This window comes from Entelurus aequoreus, linkage group LG10 (genome assembly GCF_033978785.1).
Source record: "Entelurus aequoreus isolate RoL-2023_Sb linkage group LG10, RoL_Eaeq_v1.1, whole genome shotgun sequence".
NCBI lineage: Eukaryota > Metazoa > Chordata > Actinopteri > Syngnathiformes > Syngnathidae > Entelurus > Entelurus aequoreus.
In genome coordinates, this window is record NC_084740.1 from 22797974 (window position 1) to 22819403 (window position 21430).

A 21430-nucleotide genomic window follows, 5' to 3' on the forward strand; every position below is an offset into this window, starting at 1 on the left:
ATAAGTAAGAACTTTACACTACTTTTAATTAGAAATGGCAACAGCGCCGGATGAATGTCCCATAACAAGAAGATAGAGAAAAAGAAGAAGCTTATCGACTACAAAGGCAGACGCGCGCAATTTTTCAGGATTTATGCAGATCCCAAATACAGATCAGCAGGTACCAGAAGGTGAGAAAAGTTGCTTTTGCAAAATATTGCGAAACAAAAACGCCAGATGATATGTCTTACCTTGTATACACACCATAATAATACTCGTATGTTGAAGCACATCAAGTGGTGTGGCTTCATAGCTTACTAAAGTCGTACTAAAACATTTTGATAGATTTTTGAGCGCTGTGTGTAATATCCTATATTTTCAATGGAACATATAAAATGTTGGTGTTGTTTACTTGAGTCAGTGTTTCTGCTCGTATGTAATGTTTATAATTTTTACAATATAAATTAAACTATTTATACTTACTACACCAACCCACGTGTGATGTCTGTGGGAGTGTTTCCATGCATATTTGTACGTGCTATCGCCGACCTGGACAATTATTTGGACTCAGGGGCCACATGGATATTTGTACGTGCTATCGCCGACCTGGACAATTATTTGGACTCAGGGGCCAACATATATTTTTACACGTACACAAAAAAAACCTGCTGTACAATGTGTGCTTGGGTACCTTTTTTCAAGAACACTAATACAAAAACTCACAATGATGTGCTAAAAATGTGCCAAAATGTTATGTCAGACCACATAAAAAAACAAAAATGAATGTTATAGTCTTTTACAGCATGTGACAGTCTGTGGAATTTACAATATTAACTATGAACAATAAAACACTGAGTATTAACATATGAACGTCGCTCCTCTTGTACTTCTCAGACCAGCTCCTCGATCTACGTCTTTTACAATCAAGCAAAACACAACAAAAATATAAGAAACACGGCAAAATATGAATGCAAAGGGTACAAATCCCTACAAAAGGATATATTATCACTTTTCTGCAGAACTTTGTTGTAAAAATTTGCATTAGAGTTCCGGTCTGGCTGTTCTGTAAACAAACCCTTGCCCACTCTGCTTGATGCCTCTACTGCTTGGAGCGACTGCGACGTAGAGTCTCGTAATAACCCAAAAGTGCAGATTCCAACCATTGAAGTTCTTTCTATAGTTCAAGATTAACAGCGTTGCACATCAAAATGGCGGCTACAGTTTCAATGTTAAAGGTCTAAAAAAATTATTTGGAAATGTCTGGCAGGCCGGATTGAAAATCTAAACAGGCCGTATGTGGCGTATTTTGTCTAGGTCTGTGCTCTCGTAATGTAATCAAGCGAGTGTCGTTAGCGTTAACTAATATGCTAACACGTTTGCGAGTGTCTGTGTTAGTATTATTAACTTACAACAACATTATTTTTGTATTGTTTCAGTTTCACAAATTCCTCAGTAAATTCACCAAAACGTCACTGTGGAGTTATTGAATCGGTTTAGCTGATTGGAGAGCTATCTTCCGCAGCTAGTGGGTCCATGACGGGACGGTATAGCTCGGTTGGTAGAGCGGCCGTGCCAGCAACTTGAGGGTTGCAGGTTCGATCCCCGCTTCCGCCATCCTAGTCACTGCCGTTGTGTCCTTGGGCAAGACACTTTACCCACCTGCTCCCAGTGCCACCCACACTGGTTTAAATGTAACCTAGATATTGGGTTTCACAATGTAAAGCGCTTTGAGTCACTTGAGGTACACCCTGGAAAAGTCCCCACCTCATCGCAGGGCCAACACAGATAGACAGACAACATTCTCTTATTATTATAGTCAAATGACAGCAGTCATTTCCATGAGATGATTTTCTAATATAAGTATTTAGGCCCACTTACAATGACAATAACAAAAAATATTGTTTTTCATGAACTGTGTACTTGTATTGTTTGTCTGGGTGGAGGTCCTGCTTTGGAAATAATTTGTACCCCTTTCAGACATTGCATTTAGTTCCCATTAAAACGTTCACATGTTGCACAATGAGATGTAAGCATGGGATCATGTGTACATTCCTGCAACTTCCTGTTCGTAAAAAATATATTTTTATTAGTATTTATTTAATATACTAACAGCATTTCATGATTAATATTTATAAATTAAGATTCCTAATAAATGACACTAGAATAAGCACACATTTGATTGGTAAACCATAGTGTAACGACCTGGAATGACACTATGTGTGGTGTTGGAGTTGTCCGACTTTTTGTGTGGCTGTAAACGCATCACTGGCTAAGTGCCATATGTGCATGTGTTGGCGCAAGTGAGAAAGAGCGAGCGGCTGCTGTTGATATAACAAAGTTGCTTTTGGTCTGGTTTGTACTGCAGAAAATGACCACTTTTGCTCGATATCATTTTTTTTACTAATGTTTTGGTGATGTGTTTATGGCCGACAATAAAGAGTTTTGCTCAGTAAAGTGATGGATGGAATTCATGTCCTCAAAGCGTCTCGACAGACGTTACAATATTTGAACAATGATGACAAAAACTGTTTTCTCCGTCGTGTCCGTGTGTCGAAAATTGTTATGCGCTTATTTTTTTATTTGATTTTGTGCGTGGCATAGATTTGCCGTGCCCAGAGGACGCTTGAGCAGTGTGCAATTGCACAGGCGCGCACCTTAGAGGGAACGTTGCTGCCTATATACCGGTGCACTCTAAAGTCCGTAAAATACGGTAATACCTGCGAATGAGACTCAGAAATGTAATAAGACAACAAGATACAACAAATTGAGAGCAAAGTTATCATATTGAGCTCTTTTTTTAAATGTTACATTAAAAAAGATGATTTTACTAGTAAACAGTTAAAATTGATTGACACAAAAAAATTACAGGAATCGATTCAAATGTAAAAGATACCATCCCTATTTATGATGCATCTTTGTGTTTATAAAACATTTATTATTTTTAAATGTATCATTATGCAGTGTTTCCCATAAACTGCCAAGATACCTGTGGCGGTGGGGGCGTGGCTATGGGCGTGGTCACCATGACATCGAGTAATTTGCATAATTTACTACAATGATATGATTTTCTCTAAAAAGGCTCAAAAAATGTATACTTACTAATTAATAATAACAGTTTTGTTTTAAACGTCCATCCATCCATCCATCCATCCATCAATTTTACAATATAATTACAACAAATCATGTACAAATTTATATACAGATTTGAACAATAAGTTATTCACTGAAATATATTTATTAATTGTGGTTCTTACAAAAAATATATCTTATAAAATATAAAAGCTAAAATGTCTCTTAAAGCTCTGCCCCTTTAATTAGTGCATACTAAATAATTTAACTTTAGCCTACTATTACAACCATATTATTTACCAGCAACATAAAGTGAAACAGAGGCAGAGGTGTCCTGCCACAGTCAGTAAGAAATAAAAAGAAAACAGTAGTGGTCAAATACAAATAAGGCAACAAGAGAAGTATCCTACACTTCTCTTTTGTAAGGTAAATCTTAGCCTATATGGGCATCTACATCAACTATATGATTTGCCTGAGAAGTTGGACAGGAAAAAAAAAAAGAAAAAAAAAGAAAACATTTTTTTTAAATTTTATTTTATTTGTGGCGGACGTAATTCTTTTGTGGCGGGCCGCCACAAATAAATGAATGTGTGGGAAACACTTTTATAACACTGGGTAACTTATTTTAGCTGCATGAGGCACGTGTGTGTTTAAGGAGAGTTTTATTTCTCATTACAAGGATTAACCTATTTTTCCAGGAAGGTTAAAATAGCGGCTACTGTTCAGTGATTTTGTGACGCGACAGTTTGACACTGGAACTGACAAATTTGCTTCCAAATGAATCACTCTATTTACTTTTTTGCGGAGGAAAGTATGATTATGTAAAATAATCTAGTTTCTCAGAAAAAGACCTAAAAGTTAACACTGCACAGGTGATCTCTGACCGCTGTCATCACAGTGCATTTACATTTCCATTAGGTGTGGACGATATGCAAATGTAAAAATGGCGTACGAGCACTTACAGCTGCACTGCGGCCGGGGAAGTTGAAGAACGCGTCTGGCCCGTGTCTCTGCGGCATCTGATTGAGCACCGACAACATCTTGACGGCATGTCTGGGCTGCACAGGAAGTAAACATACACAGATCATTGGTGCATTCAGTGTTGGGTCAATTACACCGACAGGACCGCAGGGCTGTGCATGTGAAGTGACACGATTCTGTCCGTCACAGCGCATCCGGTCGTTGGCATCACTCACCCAGAGGCCGCCCTCCCCTTGCAGCATGCTGAAGAGAAGCTTCACTTCTGTCACCGTGATGCTGTAGCTGGCCAGCACTCCCAGCATGTCCACCAGCAAGTCTTCAAAGACAACCATCACACGTTAACGCAACAGAAAAGGACAACGTGCAAAGGAGTCCCACACCTGCGATCATGTCGTCCACCGAGCTCATCCTGAGCAGCAGCTGCTGGATCAGGCCCACCTCCGTGCTCATCTGCAGGTTGCGCACGCTCTTCCGTAGCATGGCCGTGAGCATGCTCCAGATTTCCGCCTGGCAGGTGACGTCGCAGTGTTCCAGCAGCGCCGGCAGGCAGCCGATGCCGTCCGCGTCTTGGATAATGAAGTTGGTCTCCAAATCGAACTCGCCAGCCACCAACTGCGGGGTAAGATGAGAAGCACAGCTGAGACGTGCGTGCAGAAGGAGTTGGATTCTGTAATCGACGAGCACATCAAGTCGCCAACGTGCTGTTAACTTTTCCACTGAGCAGTAAAGTTCGTCTTTACACACACACACATACCAGATTTCCTCAACTGCAGATAGTACCGGGCATCTATTGTTTTGTTTTGTTTAATTTGCGGGGACAAATGCATTATTATTTTGGTGTAATTTCCAGAAAGAAACAATTGTACATATTTTTTTTAAATAATATATAATATGTATAACTCTGATAATTGCCCCTGATAAAAAGATCCCCCTGATCAGGAACTCTCTTGGTGCTCTGGGTGCATCTCAGAAACCTTGGGGTTGTGTTGGATCAGTCAGTGTCTTTGGAGGGTCACTGTCGTGAACTGACCAAAAACTGTTTTTTTTTTCATCTCAGAAATATTTCTAAAGTGAGAAATGTGTCGTCAAAATTGGATCTCGAAATGATCATTCAAGCATTCATTTCGTCTCGCATTGACTATTGCAATTCTCTCTTCACTCTTTTCAACAAGTCAAAGCTAAAGAGACTTCAGACGGTACAAAATGCGGCTGCCAGACTTTTGACCGGTGCACCCAGAACAGCCCATATCACCCCCGTTTTATCCAGTCTTCATTGGCTTCCCATTAAATTCTGCATTGAGTTTAAAATTTTAGTCCTGACATTCCGTGCGTTGCATGGTGGGGCCCCTCAGTACATCATTGACTTGTTATACCCCTGCTCTTCAGGGCGCAAGCCAGGGTCTTCTAAAGATCCCCAAAACTTGTTTTAAAACCCGTGGAGACCTGGCATTCCAGGCTATATCTGTCAGACTCTGGAACAATTTGCACCAGTCCCTCCGTGATCTTGACCGTGTTGAAACGTTTAAGAAACGTTTGAGAACTTCTCTTTTCAGTAAAGCTTTTAGTTAATGCACCTTTTAACTATCATTTGTATCCTTTTTATGATGTTGCCCCTGTTGTTTTAAATTGAATTGTTGTTTTACTTTACCTATGTTTTGTACAGCGCTTTGTGATTTTATCTGTGAAAAGCGCTTTATAAATAAAATGTACTCACTTACTTACTTACTATAACATGGTTTTTTCAAGCCCAAACTTTTCGTATGACTCGGTTTGACAAAAAACTTTGGTTTTCGTACCGTGCGTGTACTGGCTTGTTCGCTTGTGTATCATTCCACGTAATAGAATGGAATCCCAAATGTTGGTGACTCCGTTTCGGCATTTTTTGTAATTTTGTAAAACTGCAAAATAAGCCACCACGGGGCCAAAAAAAGTTACGAGTGACAGCACTTAAATTGAGTATTATTTCTCACCATGAATTAAGGAGGGAAGTCATAAAGTACAAAGCTAGTGTCCAAATTGCTTTGTCCATCTTCCTCCCTCTACGTTCATCGCCATGTTTGCCAACAATAACCTTCAATAAAAGGTAAAAGTGATGTAAAATGATCATTTATCCATTTAATTCTTAAATTTGACCTAAAAAGGACAAGGGCTATATAAAAGTTGGCTGGATGGCTACAATTAGGGATGCAGATGTCAAATGTCATCTTGGTAACCGGATGTTCTACTGTAAATCCCTTCGATTAATCAAATAAAACGAGGGATATTCCTCTCAGGCTGATACAGATCACATGCATTACCAGTACTTCCGATAAGGCTGATACAGATCACATGCATTACCAGTACTTCGGATAAGGCTGATACAGATCACATGCATTAACAGTACTTTTTTTCCACCATAAATGTATTTATGGCGAGTGCTGTTGACAGTGTAAGAACATCAACAATATTTAGACGTATTCTCTTGTATTAAATACAATTGTTGGAGCACACAAAGTCAATAGTACACAGTAACCAAACAAAAGTAAAAGCTACCATGGATAAAATTGCTATGGTATGAAAAGGGGTAGGATTAAATAAGCTCTGCTTCTTCCTACTCCTTTTCGGACATGCTGTAATGAAACAGGATATGTGATGCATTACATTGTATCGTATGTATGTTCGAAATAAATGAAACTGAACTGAACCATATACTACTCGTTAAAATCCTTTGTGTTTTGCCCTCAAAGTCCTCCGGCGTCCGGGGAAGTATTCCCTGATTTTGTAAACATTAACATAAACAGACAGAAAAAAATATATTTTGAAAAACTAAAAATATTGACCTAATCACTGTAGTATTGATCATCTACTGATACTACCCATCAATCTATGGATCGACCCGCGCTGCTCTTACATGTTGTGTACTACTCTGACAAAGTTAACACCAACAGGTATTGTTATATTATCCTCCCTCTACACTCTTATTAATCTACTTGTTCCTGTTAATATCTGCTTACTTTCTGCTGCAACGCGTTTCCATCTACACTCCTCAAAGTTTTCTCAGCCCTTATTTATTGGTGTTGTTTCAAGCTCGCTTAGTGGTTTGCTTAGCTACTTGCATGCCTGCTCCTGGCTTGCTTTTAGTGTATAACAAGTTTAGCCTTGTCCACCAGTGATAATGGATACCCAAGATACTAATAAATGTAGTTATTTGCTGAAAGGGAGGAGATTATTACCTGCATTGGGGAGAAGCTCCACACTGTGTATGGAGACACATACAGTCGTGCTCATAAGTTTACATACCCTGGGAGAATTTATGATTTCTTGGCCATTCTTCAGAGAATATGAATGATAACACAAAAACCTTTCTTCCACTTATGCTTAATGGTTGTGTGAAGCTATTTATTGGCAAACAACTGTGTTTACTCCTTAAATCAAAATGACAAAAGAAAGTACCCTAATGACCCTGATCAAAAGTTTACATACCCCAGAGACTTTAATCTGATAACATGCACAAAAGTTGACACAAACAGGTTTGATTGGCTAATCAAGGTTCCAATCTGCAACACCACATTTTTTCAGAGAGTCCTGTATTTCAGCTGAAGTTTTTTGTGGATTTTCTTTGCATCTCAAACAATTTTCCTGGCAGTTGTGGCTGAAATCTTTGCTGGTCTACCTGAATCCCTCATTTTCCACTTCTTAATCAGCGTTTGAACACTGCTGATTAGCATTCTCAATTCCTTGGATATCTTTTTATACCCCTTTCCTGTTTTATGCAGTTCAATTACCTTTTCTCGCAGATACTTTGACAATTATTTTGCCTTCCCCATGACTCAGAATCCAGAAACATCTGTGCAGCACTGGATGAAAGATGCAATGGTCTGTCAGAAGCTCAGAAACTCACTGACCTTTTATACACACACATTAATTACAAACAAACAGGTCACAGGTGAGGATTGGAACCTTGTTTAGCCATTCAAACCTGTTTGTGTCAACCTTTGCGCATGTTATCAGATCAAAATCACTGGGGTATGTAAACTTTAGATCAGGGTCATTTGGGTACTTTCTTTTGTCATTTTGATTTAAAAAGGGTAAACACAGTTGTTTGCCAATAAATAGCTTTACACAACCATTAGGCATGACTGGAAGAAAGGTTTTTGTGTTATCATTCATATTCTCTGAAGAATGGCCAAGAAATCATAAATTCTCCCAGGGTATGTAAACTTATGAGCACAACTGTAATTAGATGCCAGCCACTTGTCAGCCGGGGTATGAAAAATAAATACAGTGTCAGCCAGAGGGAATCAATGGTGATCAGGAACTTTTTCACGGAGATCCAATATTGATCAGTGGCCGATGAAACGGCACATCCCAAAAAAAAAAAGTTTTCTTTGGTTCAAGAACAATTATAAAGACAGGCGAAAACTAAATTGTCTGTGCTTTCATTGAGAACAAGCATCAAATGTACCGTATTTTTCGGACTACAAGTCGCAGTTTTTTTCATAGTTTGGCCGGGCTCCAGTGCGACTAATATGTTTTTTTCCTTCTTTATTATACATTTTCGGCAGGTGCGACTTATACTCCGAAAAATATGGTACACTTTAACACATTTTTACTAAATTACATTCACTTGCATTTAGATTATAATATTATTATATTACAGCCAGTTCCCTTAACTCGGCATACTTTTATTGTAAAAAAAAGAAGATGTTTTGACCTTAAAACCGGAAGTAGTACGTGTTTGCGATTTAGCGATTAGACTTAGTAACATTTATTTCTAAAACTCAGATTTCACATTGCTGTGGCTATATTTTTAAAGGCAAATCACATTGCTATAACTACTCACTGTCAACATGCACTCAGTAAAACCAGTACATCTCTAACCTTTATATTACAAGCTATACTGTGTAACAGTTTTAGCTAGCACAGCTAACTTATCTTCAGCTGCTACTTAAGAGTAATATCGGGATTTTAGCTTTATCTATTTATTTTTTAAATCTGACCTCGCCAGTCACTCAGACAAATCATATTGTCGCTGTAAATGCCCATTTCTGAAAGTGTCGGATATTTCTCGTTGTCTTATTTATATTTGACTTTATTAAATGTTTGAATATATTTCGTGGGGAAAAGAGGGGGACAAGACAGAGAGAGAGACAACAAAACAGAACTACATTAGCAAATACGATATATACAAATATAATAGCAGAAATTAAAGAAAAACTAGTTGGTGGAGAAAGTAATAATGAACATTATCACACTACAAATGAAACAAGAATACCAATAGAAATAATAATACACATTTATTACCTCTATTATCAACATTACGATCGCTTCAGGTGCAACAAGACATCTATATAAGGAATGTTTGGATTCCAAAAAAGAGGAGCAAAGAGGGGAGGTAGAGAAAGAGGAGCGGACCATGTTAAACTTTTGCATTGTTATGGTAACAATAGGTTATGCTTAAGCGGTGTGTCGTGTTTAATGTGATGAGGGTGTGGAATTGTGTACACTTGCAAGTCTGAATAAATGTTTGCTGAGACATAATTGTATGCATGAGTGTATGTACAGTACAGGCTAAAAGTTTGGACACACCTTCATATTCATGTGTTCATTTTCTTTATTTTCATGACTATTTACATTGTAGATTGTCACTGAAGGCATCAAAACAATGAATGAACACATGTGGAGTTATGTACTTGTATTTGAAATAACTGAAAACATGTTTTATATTCTAGTTTCTTCAAAATAGCCACCCTTTGCTCTGATTACTGCTTTGCACACTCTTGGCATTCTCTCGATGAGCTTCAAGCACACCTGTGCAGTGAAAACCATTTCAGTTGACTACCTCTTGAAGCTCATCGAATGCCAAGAGTGTGCAAAGCAGTAATCAGAGCAAAGGGTGGCTATTTTGAAGACTATAAAACATGTTTTCAGTTAGTTCACCTTTTTTTACATAACTCCACGTGTTCATTCATAGTTTTGATGCTTTCAGTGACAATCTAAAATGTAAATAGTCATGAAAATAAAGAAAACATATGTATGTATAGGTGCAAGTCTGTGTACTGTATCAGGGATGTGAGCACCCTTTGAGTAAAAAAAACGGAGGAAAAAAGGAAAACATTTTTATCAGCATTAAGTGCTGCCATGCAAACCCTAAAATATATATTTTTTTAAATCAAGAGTACATTTCCTGCAATTGGGTGCATTTCAATACTATAATATACCTTTAAATGTATTCCCGTCTTTTTGACACTTACATGTCCCGTGTAATGTACCACAGAATTAATAGTAGATCATCTACTAAAATTTTCATCAATGAATATGTGATGTAAAATTCTAAAACATGCACGCAAAGAACCCAAAGCCTTTCCTATTCGGCAACTCTATCCTGTAGCCACGCCCCCTCAGGTAATATACTTGACCTCTGTTTACAATCTGTCACGTCAAAAAGATGCCTTCTCGCCGGCTACTCATAAATACTCTCCAACTACAACTGGTTCGGAACCAACAGTGTTCGGACTGTAATCATCCAAACATAATTAGCAGCAAAGTGGACAGTCGTCAGTGCTTATTTCTTGGTGTTGTTTCAAGCTAGCTATTTGGATGCCTGCTCCTGGCTTGCTTTCAGTGTATAACAAGTTTAGCCTTGTTCACCAGTGATAATAGATGCTTAAGAATAGATAATAAGAAATTGAGTTATTCGCTGAAATGGAGGAGATTATTACCTACTTTGGATAGAGGCTCCACACTGTCTATGGAGACACATAATTAGATGCTAGCCACTTGTCGGGGGACAAAAAATAAGTACAGTGTCAGCCAGAAGGATTCAATGGCGATAAGGTACTTTTTCACAGAGATCCAATACCTTCTCGCTGGCTACTCATAAATACTCTCCAACTACAACTGGTTCGGAACTAACAGTGTTCGGACTGTAATCATCCAAACATAATTAGCAGCAACGTTGAGGCTTGAAGAAAAAACGGAGGAGACAACAAACTAGCTAGATGGTTAGCTAACTAGCGAGGTTGTTTCGGTGCTCTTGATTGTCTCCTCGTCCTGCAATTCAGTGCAGCGTGTCACGGCGCAAGCGCATGCCGCTGCACATTCCTCAGTGCGCTCCGCTAAGCGCATCTCTGGGCACGCCCCTGCGTGTGCTTCTCTTGTCTTCAATCTGCAATCTACACTCCTGACGCTGATGAGGCTCTACGCTTCTTAAGCCAGCACAACCTGCGTTTCAGGGCCAGAACGTAACCCCCTCTATGATACAGTAAGCCTACACGTCTTTAGCTCTCTCCCTATGTGCATTCACTCTCTCTCTGTTTCTCCTCCTCTGTGCTCATCGTCTTGTGTCGTCATCCCGCAGCGTTCCACCGTTTCCTGGTTTCGAGCAGTGTCTCTCGTCTCCCCGAATTCCCTTTGGTTCCCTGGCTGCCTTCCTGGATCTCGACCTCTCGCCTGGACACGGACCTTGACGCCTCACTCCAGGCCCTGACCTCCTGCTTGCCCACGGATACTGCGAGACTACCTTGCTCTCCCTGACTTCCGCATCTCGCTCAAAACGCACCTTCAACAACTCCCGGTAACACTCAGTTAAACACAACACAGTCACACCATACGTATCTTGATTTATTACACGTCATGTTATTATACTAATAAATACGCCTAGAGCTAAACAACGTCTCTGCCTCTGTGCAGTCTTCTTCTTCCCCTGTACCGTAACACAGCGTTTAGGAAAGAGGAACAGCGAGTACCTGCGGCTGAAGTGAGCGTTCAACAAATTTTGTTTGGATACTATCTTTATTGATTTTTCATTAAAAAAGCAGAGAAATTATAGTTTGACGCGAAAACTTCACATGCCTTATGCATGCATGTACAGTAAATGTGTGTGTGTGTATATTTACAATTAAATAAAACATATCGAGGCAGCGCAAAATCGTTTTTTTTGTAATCGAATTACTCCAATTACTCGAGGAATGGTTTCACGCCTAGCTACAACAACGGCATTTTCAGTTTGTAGTACACCTCAGTCAGTCACTGAAGGTTTCTCTTGTAATTTATTCTTTACGCTACTTGGTTGTGTCAGCTTTACAGATGCCATGTCAACCCTGCAGCGGTAAAGACGTCTGCCGTGACAAACAAGGGTATCTGTCACATTAAAAAGGTAACACCGCGAGACCTGCAGGCTATAGCGGAATAAAGCAGACGTCTGATTGAAGTGAGCCATTTATTGCGTGATTAATTGAGGCGGACACTATTTTAGGGAATGTCGTTTTGTGTGTTGAAGAGCGTCCCAAAGAAGGTGGGAGGTCATTTCTTCTTTCGCTAAAAAGGTTTAGATCAGAATTTAATCGGCCGTGAAAAGTCACAAATAATCGTCAAGAAAGTTGAGAACAACAAATCAATACCACAGTTCATCAAGTTCAACAAGCATGAAATTAGCCCGTCCAAAGAAGCGCATGGCGTGTGTGAGTGTGTGTGTGATATATATATGGAAAGCACTGACAACAACATATTGGTGAGCATCAAAGTGAGGAGGTGGAAAATGGGCCTGGACAGCCAGAGCACATTACTGTGATTGACAGCTAATAGCATAGGTGGCATGAAAAGCAGCAGGAGGCAGTGGACTGACAAGTTCAAGGAAATTATAAGCGGAGCATCACTAAATATTCAATCATAGTTGCTGAGGCCATGTCCCTTAAACGAATAATTATTTAGCCTAAGCCCCGTTTCAGCCACACTAAACCAGCGTTTAAGGTTCCCCTCCTCGGACAAATTTTTACACGGGTAAGTCAGCCGTGTATTTCTTGAATCTCCGGCACTTAGCTTTGTATGGACTCATTGATCGTTTACAAACTGAGTTCGGAGAGGAAGTGACGCCAGAAAGACCCCGCCCACACAGGAAGTGACGCCAGAAAGAGACATCAGAAAGAACGTGCCATAACAAAGCTTCATAACAAAGATGGAGGCGGATCATCCAGACATGCCCGTGTTTCTCCTTCTTGTACATGTACAGACGCTTTTGGAAATCACAAGTCAATACCTTAAGACAGGGGTGTCCAAACTTTTTCCACTGAGGGCCGCACACTGAAAAATCAAAGCAAGCAGGGGCCATTTTGATACAATACATGTATAAAAAATATACATTTAGGCCTCCACTCAAGCTTGATCCCGGGAAGCCCACAGGGTTTTGGTCATTATTCAGTATTATTATTTTTATTATTATTCAAGTTTTAAATCTCCACATCAACATTAGGTCTGTCAATATAACGTTTTTAAAGATTAAAGTTGTATGCTCTTTTTGTAAAAGAAAACCCATTTTTTTAATGGAAAAAATACAAAATATGCAAAATTTTCAGCAAATAAAATTTTTAAGTGGAATATTTGAGATTATATAATAATTGGAGCCTTAAAAAGGTCAATAACTCATAACACTGTTGATTTTAATTCATTATTATTTTTAAGCAATGACACTTAAAAACAAATCACACTAAAATTATTGGGGATCCAAAAGGGTCCTACTCAGTGTTAAAAAAAAATAATATTTTTTTTTACTGTTTACTTTGAACACAATAATCTCGAGATCAACTTCAGATCTATCCGTCAATTATAAGTTTTATTGTTGTTTATGTTTTTTGTTTGTTCGTTTGAGGCCCTTCTTTAAAAAAATAGCTCAGTTTTTTATATGGCGAACACAAAATATGCAACATTTTCCCCAAAAGGGAGCCTTGATAATTCATAATGACATTGATTTTGATTCATTATTTTTTAAAGAAATAAACAGCCTGCATGGCAGCTTTGTGTTATTAGAGTAAGCATTGCAACATTTTCTTGTTACATTTCACCTGTTTGCTCTTTTTCACCACTTTTTATGTTTTAAATTTTTTTTCAATCGTATTTTTAAAATGTGCCGGGGGGGCGTTAAAAAATGACCTGCGGGCCGCAAATGGCCGCACTTTGGACACCCCTGCCTTAAGAGAAGGCAACGGGCGATTGCAGCTATTTCAGATACAAAACACCTCTCAGACGGCAAGAGAACTTTCAAATGTCCGGGTCAGCTGTGAGTCTATTTACCGAAAAACTTTGTCTCTTCCTCCCGTGAATCTGATACAACCAGTGTGTGACTACAAATATTGCTTTATGGATGTGACTGTGAAATGGCCAGGCAGCGTGCATGATGCCCGCATCTTCGCTAACTCCGCCATTAGCGCGCAGCTGAAAGATGGAACCATCCCCTCGTTACCCAAACAACTGCTGGAAGATGAAGATCCGGTCCCTGTTTTTATTTTGGGTGACCCAACTTATCCCCTGACGCCATATCTCAGGAAAGAATATCCCAACGGCTGAGTCAACCCACAACAACAATACTTTGGGTATTCTCTGTCTAGATTAATTGTTGTAAAATGTTCTTTATCGCATTGTCTACTTTCTAAAGCCGATTAAAGATTTGATTCATGTATGATGTCAGGTGTGATTCACTACAATAGGGCCCCACAGCACACTGGATTCTAGTTAATTGAAATACCACAACACTGGATATTGTTCAAAAGAGATGCATTTTAATTTAAAAACTTGCACACAAAACACAGCAAACAAATGTAAAATGCACAGAAAAACTATTTACAATATAGCTCTTTTAAATAACTTCACAGTGAAGTAAAGTCATCTACTGGAGAGCTTGGAGCAGATAGACCAGGGGTCCCCAAACTACGGCCCGCAGGCCGGATGCGGCCCCCCAGCATCCAAAATCCGGCCCACGGGAAGTCCCAAGTTAAAAAAAAGTTTTAATTTAATTTTTTATTTTTTAAATTGATTTGTTTTTTTAACTTTTTTTTTTCAAATCCATTTTCTACCGCTTGTTACTCTCGGTGTCTCCTAGCCGCTCAGGCAAATCATATTGTCTAAAAATACATTTTCCCATCAATAATGTGACAATGTTAAATGTTGATGAACATCAATGTTAATTGATGTTAAATGACAAAACGGATTAACTCGCTGGAATATAAAGACAATGTATATATATATATATATATATATATATATATATATATATATATATATATATATATATATATATATATATATATATTAGGGCTGCAACAACTAATCGATTAAATCAATTATAAAAATAGTTGCCTATTAATTTAGTCATCGATTCGTTGGATCTATGCTATGCGCAGTCTTTTTTTTTTAAATTATTATTATTATTATTTTTTTAATAAACCTTTATTTATAAACTGCAACATGTACAAACAGCTGAGAAACAATAATCAAAATAAGTATGGTGCCAGTATGCTGTTTTTTTTTCAATAAAATACTGGATAGGATAGAAATGTAATTTGTCTCTTTTATCCGATTATTAATCGATTAATCGAAGTAATAATCGACAGATTAATCGATTATCAAATTAATCGTTAGTTGAATATATATATATATATATATATATATATATATATATATATATATATATATATATATATATATATATATATATATATATATATCAGTGGAGGCTGGTGACTTCCAGAATTGAGGCCATTTTTTTCCGCTTGCTCACTTCACTCGCGATGGAATGTTCCCTGTTCTCTTATCTGTCTTTGTGCTGGCCAAAGGCATACTATTTGGAGTGTAAGCTACAGTCAGAAAGTTCTTGCTGATGCAATTCATTGTGCAGAGCTTAGCCTTGTGCCTTCCTGAAGAAATTACATTGCTGTAAGTCTATGAGCCTGCCTGATAATTAAGCTGAGAAATGACATTTGGATGTTATATAAACGCCAAGTGAACATGTGTAAAAGGCAGGAATTTTAATTATGTAGTTAAAAACAATTTTGTTTAGCTTACATTTTTCATTCTTCTACAGCTTCAACATGTAATCACCAATTTAATCAAGTTTAGCATATAAAAAAGATAAGATAACACTTTCTTTATCATATGTAGTTTTATTCAATATATTTAATATAAAATATGTAAAAATATGGTTCCAGTTGGCTTTATCTGCTGAGAAACACAGACAAAATGGAGTGTTATTACTACTGAGAACTAGTGGTGTAACACTGGTAGAGACATCTAATTAGTTCAACTCACATCTGGTTTAGCTGAGGGGCGGCATGCTCTCTCCTGGACTCCACTCCACAGGTTGGTGCCGATTTCCGAGGTCGTTTTAAGCAAAAGTATTTGGCTATATGAGCTATAAACTTCACGGATGATAGCCAGGGGTGTTCTCTAAATTTCCTGAAAAGCACAAGTTGATAGGACACTCGTAGCCACTATGGCGAGTGTTTGTTTGACTGAAGTGGCTGGCGAATTCTCAAAATGGCTTCTGTGTTGATTAGGAAAGGAAAGGATTGATTCCAAATGAACCAGTAGCATGTGATTGGACGAACAAAATGTCAATCTTTCAGCCCTGGACACAATGCATGGTGAGGCCAGGCCTCCGTTGCCCACCCATTTTCAGTGATCTGGCCAATCACATATTGGCATGAAAAAGCATGCATTACATTGACTTCTATGAGAAGCTAATTTCCTAGGGGAGGCCTGGCCTCCCTTAATACAAACTGATAGGGAAATCTGGCCTGTTGCTTTACAATTGCAATATTGGGTTTTAGCCATGGGAACATTTAGATTTATGAACAAAACTAAAATAATATGAATATAAAAAATAAAAAATATGTTTTTTGTTAAAATAAATAAATAAAATAAATATATTTATTGTTTTTTTTAAATCTCTCTCTTCTCTCAAATTATTGGGGAGGCCAGGCCTCCTCCACCTCTATGGAGGAGCCTCCACTGATATATATATATATATATATATATATATATATATATATATATATATATATATATATATATATATATATATATATATATATTAGGGCTGCAACAACTAATCGATTAAATCGATTATAAAAATAGTTGCCGATTAATTTAGTCATCGATTCGTTGGATCTATGCTATGCGCAGAGTTGTTGTTTTTTTTGTTTTTTTTATAAATAAAAATTTTTAATTTTTATTTTTTAATAAACCTTTATTTATAAACTGCAACATTTACAAACAGCTGAGAAACAATAATCAAAATAAGTATGGTGCCAGTATACTGTTTTTTTTTTCAAAAAAATACTGGATAGGATAGAAATGTAGTCTGTCTCTTTTATCCGATTATTAATCGATTAATCGAAGTAATAATCGACAGATTAATCGATTATCAAATTAATCGTTAGTTGAAACCCTAATATATATATACAGCCCGGCCCCGGGCCAAATTTTTTTAACCCAATGCGACCCCAGAGTCAAAAAGTTTAGGGACCCCTGAGATAGACGCTCAGGTGGATTTTTATTTTTTTTCTCCGGCGCATGCATACTAGGTCGCGTTGCGACGGATGGGGGTGGGGGTCTTACACGGTGGCGTTGTTGCGTGTGGACACGGATAAGGTTAGGTGTGATTTACCCTGGATAACCCTTATCCGGCTTAGTGTAAACAGGGCCTCAGTTACACAAAAACACATTTCCAAAGATGGAACAACAGAAAATAGAGCCGGTTTAAAATAAAAACTTTCAAATCATCTTTTATGTCCACAGCTAAGAAGTTTAGCGTGGCAGTTTATTCCGGGACACATAAAGCATGCTAATGTATTTGTATTCAGACGCAGCCTGGCCAACAATGGAAGAAAGCGTACATTGCAAGCTAAAAGGGTGCTGGTAATACGCATGTCTGAGCTGCGTTTGTGGAAACAATGGGCAGACGATTGAAACAAATCCACGCTCAAACAGAGGCGCTGGGTTGAACTCCTATGGAAAATAAGCTGGCATTCTGCATGCAGAAAGTGGTCACTCCCGCCAAGTGCCACCTTCCACATTCAGCATGCAGACAAGCCAAAATAAATTATAGCTTCTCATCCTGGTCACGCTGCATCTGGTGGCCGCATAAATGTGGCTAGCGGTTAGTGGCGTCGCAGAATTGAAGCAGTTTTGTTAAGGCTCCTCCTGCAGCTCGTTCAGCCAATATTGGATACGAGGCAGGGGGAGCGAAAGGAATGAGGTCTCGACCAAACATCATCACTCCGCAACACTGGAGCCATTAATCAAACTGGCACGCAGGCACATCACAACCCTACACGAGTCGTGTAATTGCAGACCGCCAGTTTCGGAATCACTCAGATTCACTGTAAGGGGTAAATAAAGACACAAATGTGCTGATTATGCACTTAAACGATGAGAGCGAAGCTTCACTCAGGCACGCAAAATCAGTCGCAGCGCAGTTTGAATAACATTTCATTTCGGGGATGTAAACTTTGGAATCAGTGAAACAAAAACTGTTTATAAATGATTATTACAGGCCCCACAGTGGCTCTAAATACAATTATCAGTGCACTGCAGATTATTTTGACTTGACTATAAGACACCTTTTTTATCTGAGAAAAAAAGTCTGAAAAATATGGACTGACTTATATTTGTGGTACATAAAAACCAACAGGGGGCACCGAGAACTTCTGCTGTAGCAAATCAGTGCTTTGCTGAGGGTAATCAAAATATGGAAGTACAGTGAAACCTTAATTTACGAACTTGATCGGTTCTTCAACAGCGTTCGTAAATTGTAAAGTTAAATCTTTCCATAAGAAACAATGTAAATATGAATAATGGGTTCCACTCTCGACAAAAGTCCATATTTTAGTGAAGGTTTGTACACAATATAAAGTGCTATACAGAACTGTATATCAAACAAACAAGGTAGTAATGCCTCAACCTTCTCTTTATTAACAAACCAAAACAACAACAAGTCCCTTTGGTGCCCTCACAAGCGATAGGAAATCACTAAAATCCTTAACAACCATATGTATAAAAAATCAAACATTTAAAAGTAAAATCCACTCACATTAAGATCAGCAAAGGAGGGGTTGATTAGAAAGGAGCAGACAGTGGGAGAGAAGGTGGGGTTCGCAGTGAGGAGCCGTGTGTGTGTGTGTGTGTGTGTGTGTGTGTGTGTGTGTGTGTGTGTGTGTGTGTGTGTGTGTGTGTGTGTGTGTGTGTGTGTGTGTGTGTGATTTGAAAAAGGCGCCGCTGAACTAGAGGTAGCTCTTTTCTTTCGCTGTGAAATAAGTCAGCTTTGGCATATTTTCCAGAAAAGTCATGTCTCATCACAATTAAAAACTTGCTGTGGTACAAAGCCTGCTTCGTCGATTCTTCCATACTTGTGAGAACTATTGATATACTCGCAAATACTCTTATTTATTTTTTAAACGCCACAGCGATTCCCTCCTTTTCCCACTGGTCTGTTGTCTTTTTGGGACTCATATTGAGTTAGCAAAATGGACAAAACTTATCAAAAGGCGAAAAAAGCTTGCTGAAAAGTGACTATAGTGTACTGCGAAGTAGAGGACTCTGCTTCTCCAAATATTCAGCGCCCTGCTTCGTGCCTGCAAGCATGACACAAAATTAGTGAATGAAGCATTCTACAAAGAGACAGTTCGCACACAGAGGCATATTTGGCTTAATCTAAAAGTTTGCAAATCAAAAACTTCGCAAACAGAGGGGTTTGTAAATTGAGGTTCCACTGTAGCTCTAGTTTATTACTGCTACTCCATGGACATAATATTTTTATTCCAAGCTTACGAAATGCCTAAACATAACAGGAAAGTATAGTAAAGTATAGTTCTTTAACAAATCAAATCGTGTTTCTTAGCCACTTTTTCAAAGTGCTGAGGCAACTTTATTTGCCCCTATGGTAGATTGTATTGCAGTCAAAATTGACAACTAAAACACAAAGATTGAGTCACCAACACCCGGGACTATTTGTTTGGCTCTCAATTCTGTGGAATGTAACGAGAGAAAATGGACTGTGATACGGTAAAAAACGGTGTAGAATTTCGGCAAAATGTTTGATGAAAATTAGGGATGTAACTATAAACGGTATTCATGATGACCGCGGTAAAAGTTGACGGTTAGTATTACCGTTTTAAGTTAAAATTGTTTGATAGCCACACTTGAATAAACACAGAAGTGTGTGTTTTTTTTTTTCAAGGACCGCTGAACAGAGTAAGACACTACCAATCCCGTTAGAGCACTCATATTAGTCAAGCATAAGAAACACAAAACATGCAAAATAGTGGGCTTTCTAACAGTAGGTCTATTTATTTTAGACATTTTAATGAGTGTGCTTTTTGAGCAAAAATCAACAATACCGCAAAAAAAATTATAACTGATCCTTTTGGTCACGATAACCGTGATATAAATATTAAAACAATATCATACAAAAAGTAGGGATGGACAATACTGACAATCCAACACCAAGTAAATACAAGGCTCGTATCGTCGATACAACACAGATTCTGATGACATTACATAATTTTGTGAATTAGTTGATTATAACACACAAGACTAAGATTGTAGGCAAAAAAATGTGTTTTAAATCAAATTAAACAGAAAACAATGCAACATATAATAACAATAATTCCCTTATTATGTTCTACTACACACAATTGTTCAGGTAAAAAGTCACCAGTCCAAAATAACAAAATTATGTAATAAAACAACAAATTTAACAAAAATAACAATTTCAACACGGACTGCTCTCAGTGCTGACTCTGCTCTCTCTGGCAGCGCAAGAACATGAAAAGCAAAGTGTGCATGAGTGAGCAGCAGATAGAGAGAGAGAAATGCAGATAGAATAAGAGAAACACGAACTAAGTAAAATCAAGTCATTTGCTGGACGTCGAACACAGAGAAACTGCAACAAAAGTATAAATCCCATCAAACTAGTATCAATATAATAGCAATGCTCACCTTGAGAAATATACTATTGATATTTGGATCAATATACCCACTCCTGCATGCAGATGTCCATTTAATGACAGTGGCCAGTTGCACATTTCAGTCACTTAGCTTGCGTCATTCTCACTAAATCTTCTGAAATAGCCTCAAATGTGCATCGTCAAGATCAAAGAGGTGCTGTGTGTGTGTGCCCCAGATTTCAGACGAGCACAAGAAAACTTCCTGGAAGTCTTCGTGTGGCGTCCCACTGAGATGGGGTTCAGACTCAGCAGCCGGCAGTTCACACCGTACAAAGGCACTAGCAGGACTTTGCAGACAAGACACAAAACTAACCCATTTCTGGATTCCCTGGGGGCGTGGAGGAAACCCTCTGGCTAATTTATAGGATTTCAATTAAGCATCGGTGTGCCGGATTAAGAAGGTGTTCGGAAGCTCGGTGGAGCTGTGGCTGTAATGATTTGCGGGAGGGCGGAGGTATTTTCCGATGGGTGGCCGGAAACTAATTGGAGTTTAATTGGGCTCGAACTGGTGTCTGTGCAGCTCAATGTCGCAGAGCTGCGGTTACTGTGGAGCGACAGCTTCAATAAGCATCAAGACTGACTGTGTTGCCCCGTTCTTAAAGGGCCCCTCTGTAAAACTGACAACATTGCCACTTATTTCATAG

General features: G+C 38.5%; 1 protein-coding gene across 1 annotated transcript in view; it reads right to left on the reverse strand.

Moving 5' to 3' along the window:
* LOC133659127 (neurobeachin-like) overlaps positions 1-21430 on the reverse strand; it is a 601703-nt gene that overhangs the window by 489615 nt on the left and 90658 nt on the right. Inside the window, exons 2-4 of the mRNA XM_062061862.1 lie at positions 4410-4641; positions 4245-4345; positions 4011-4106 (exon numbers count right to left, since the gene is read on the reverse strand). Coding sequence (XP_061917846.1) covers positions 4011-4106; positions 4245-4345; positions 4410-4641 — 429 coding nt within the window. The remainder of the gene's footprint in view (positions 1-4010; positions 4107-4244; positions 4346-4409; positions 4642-21430) is intronic.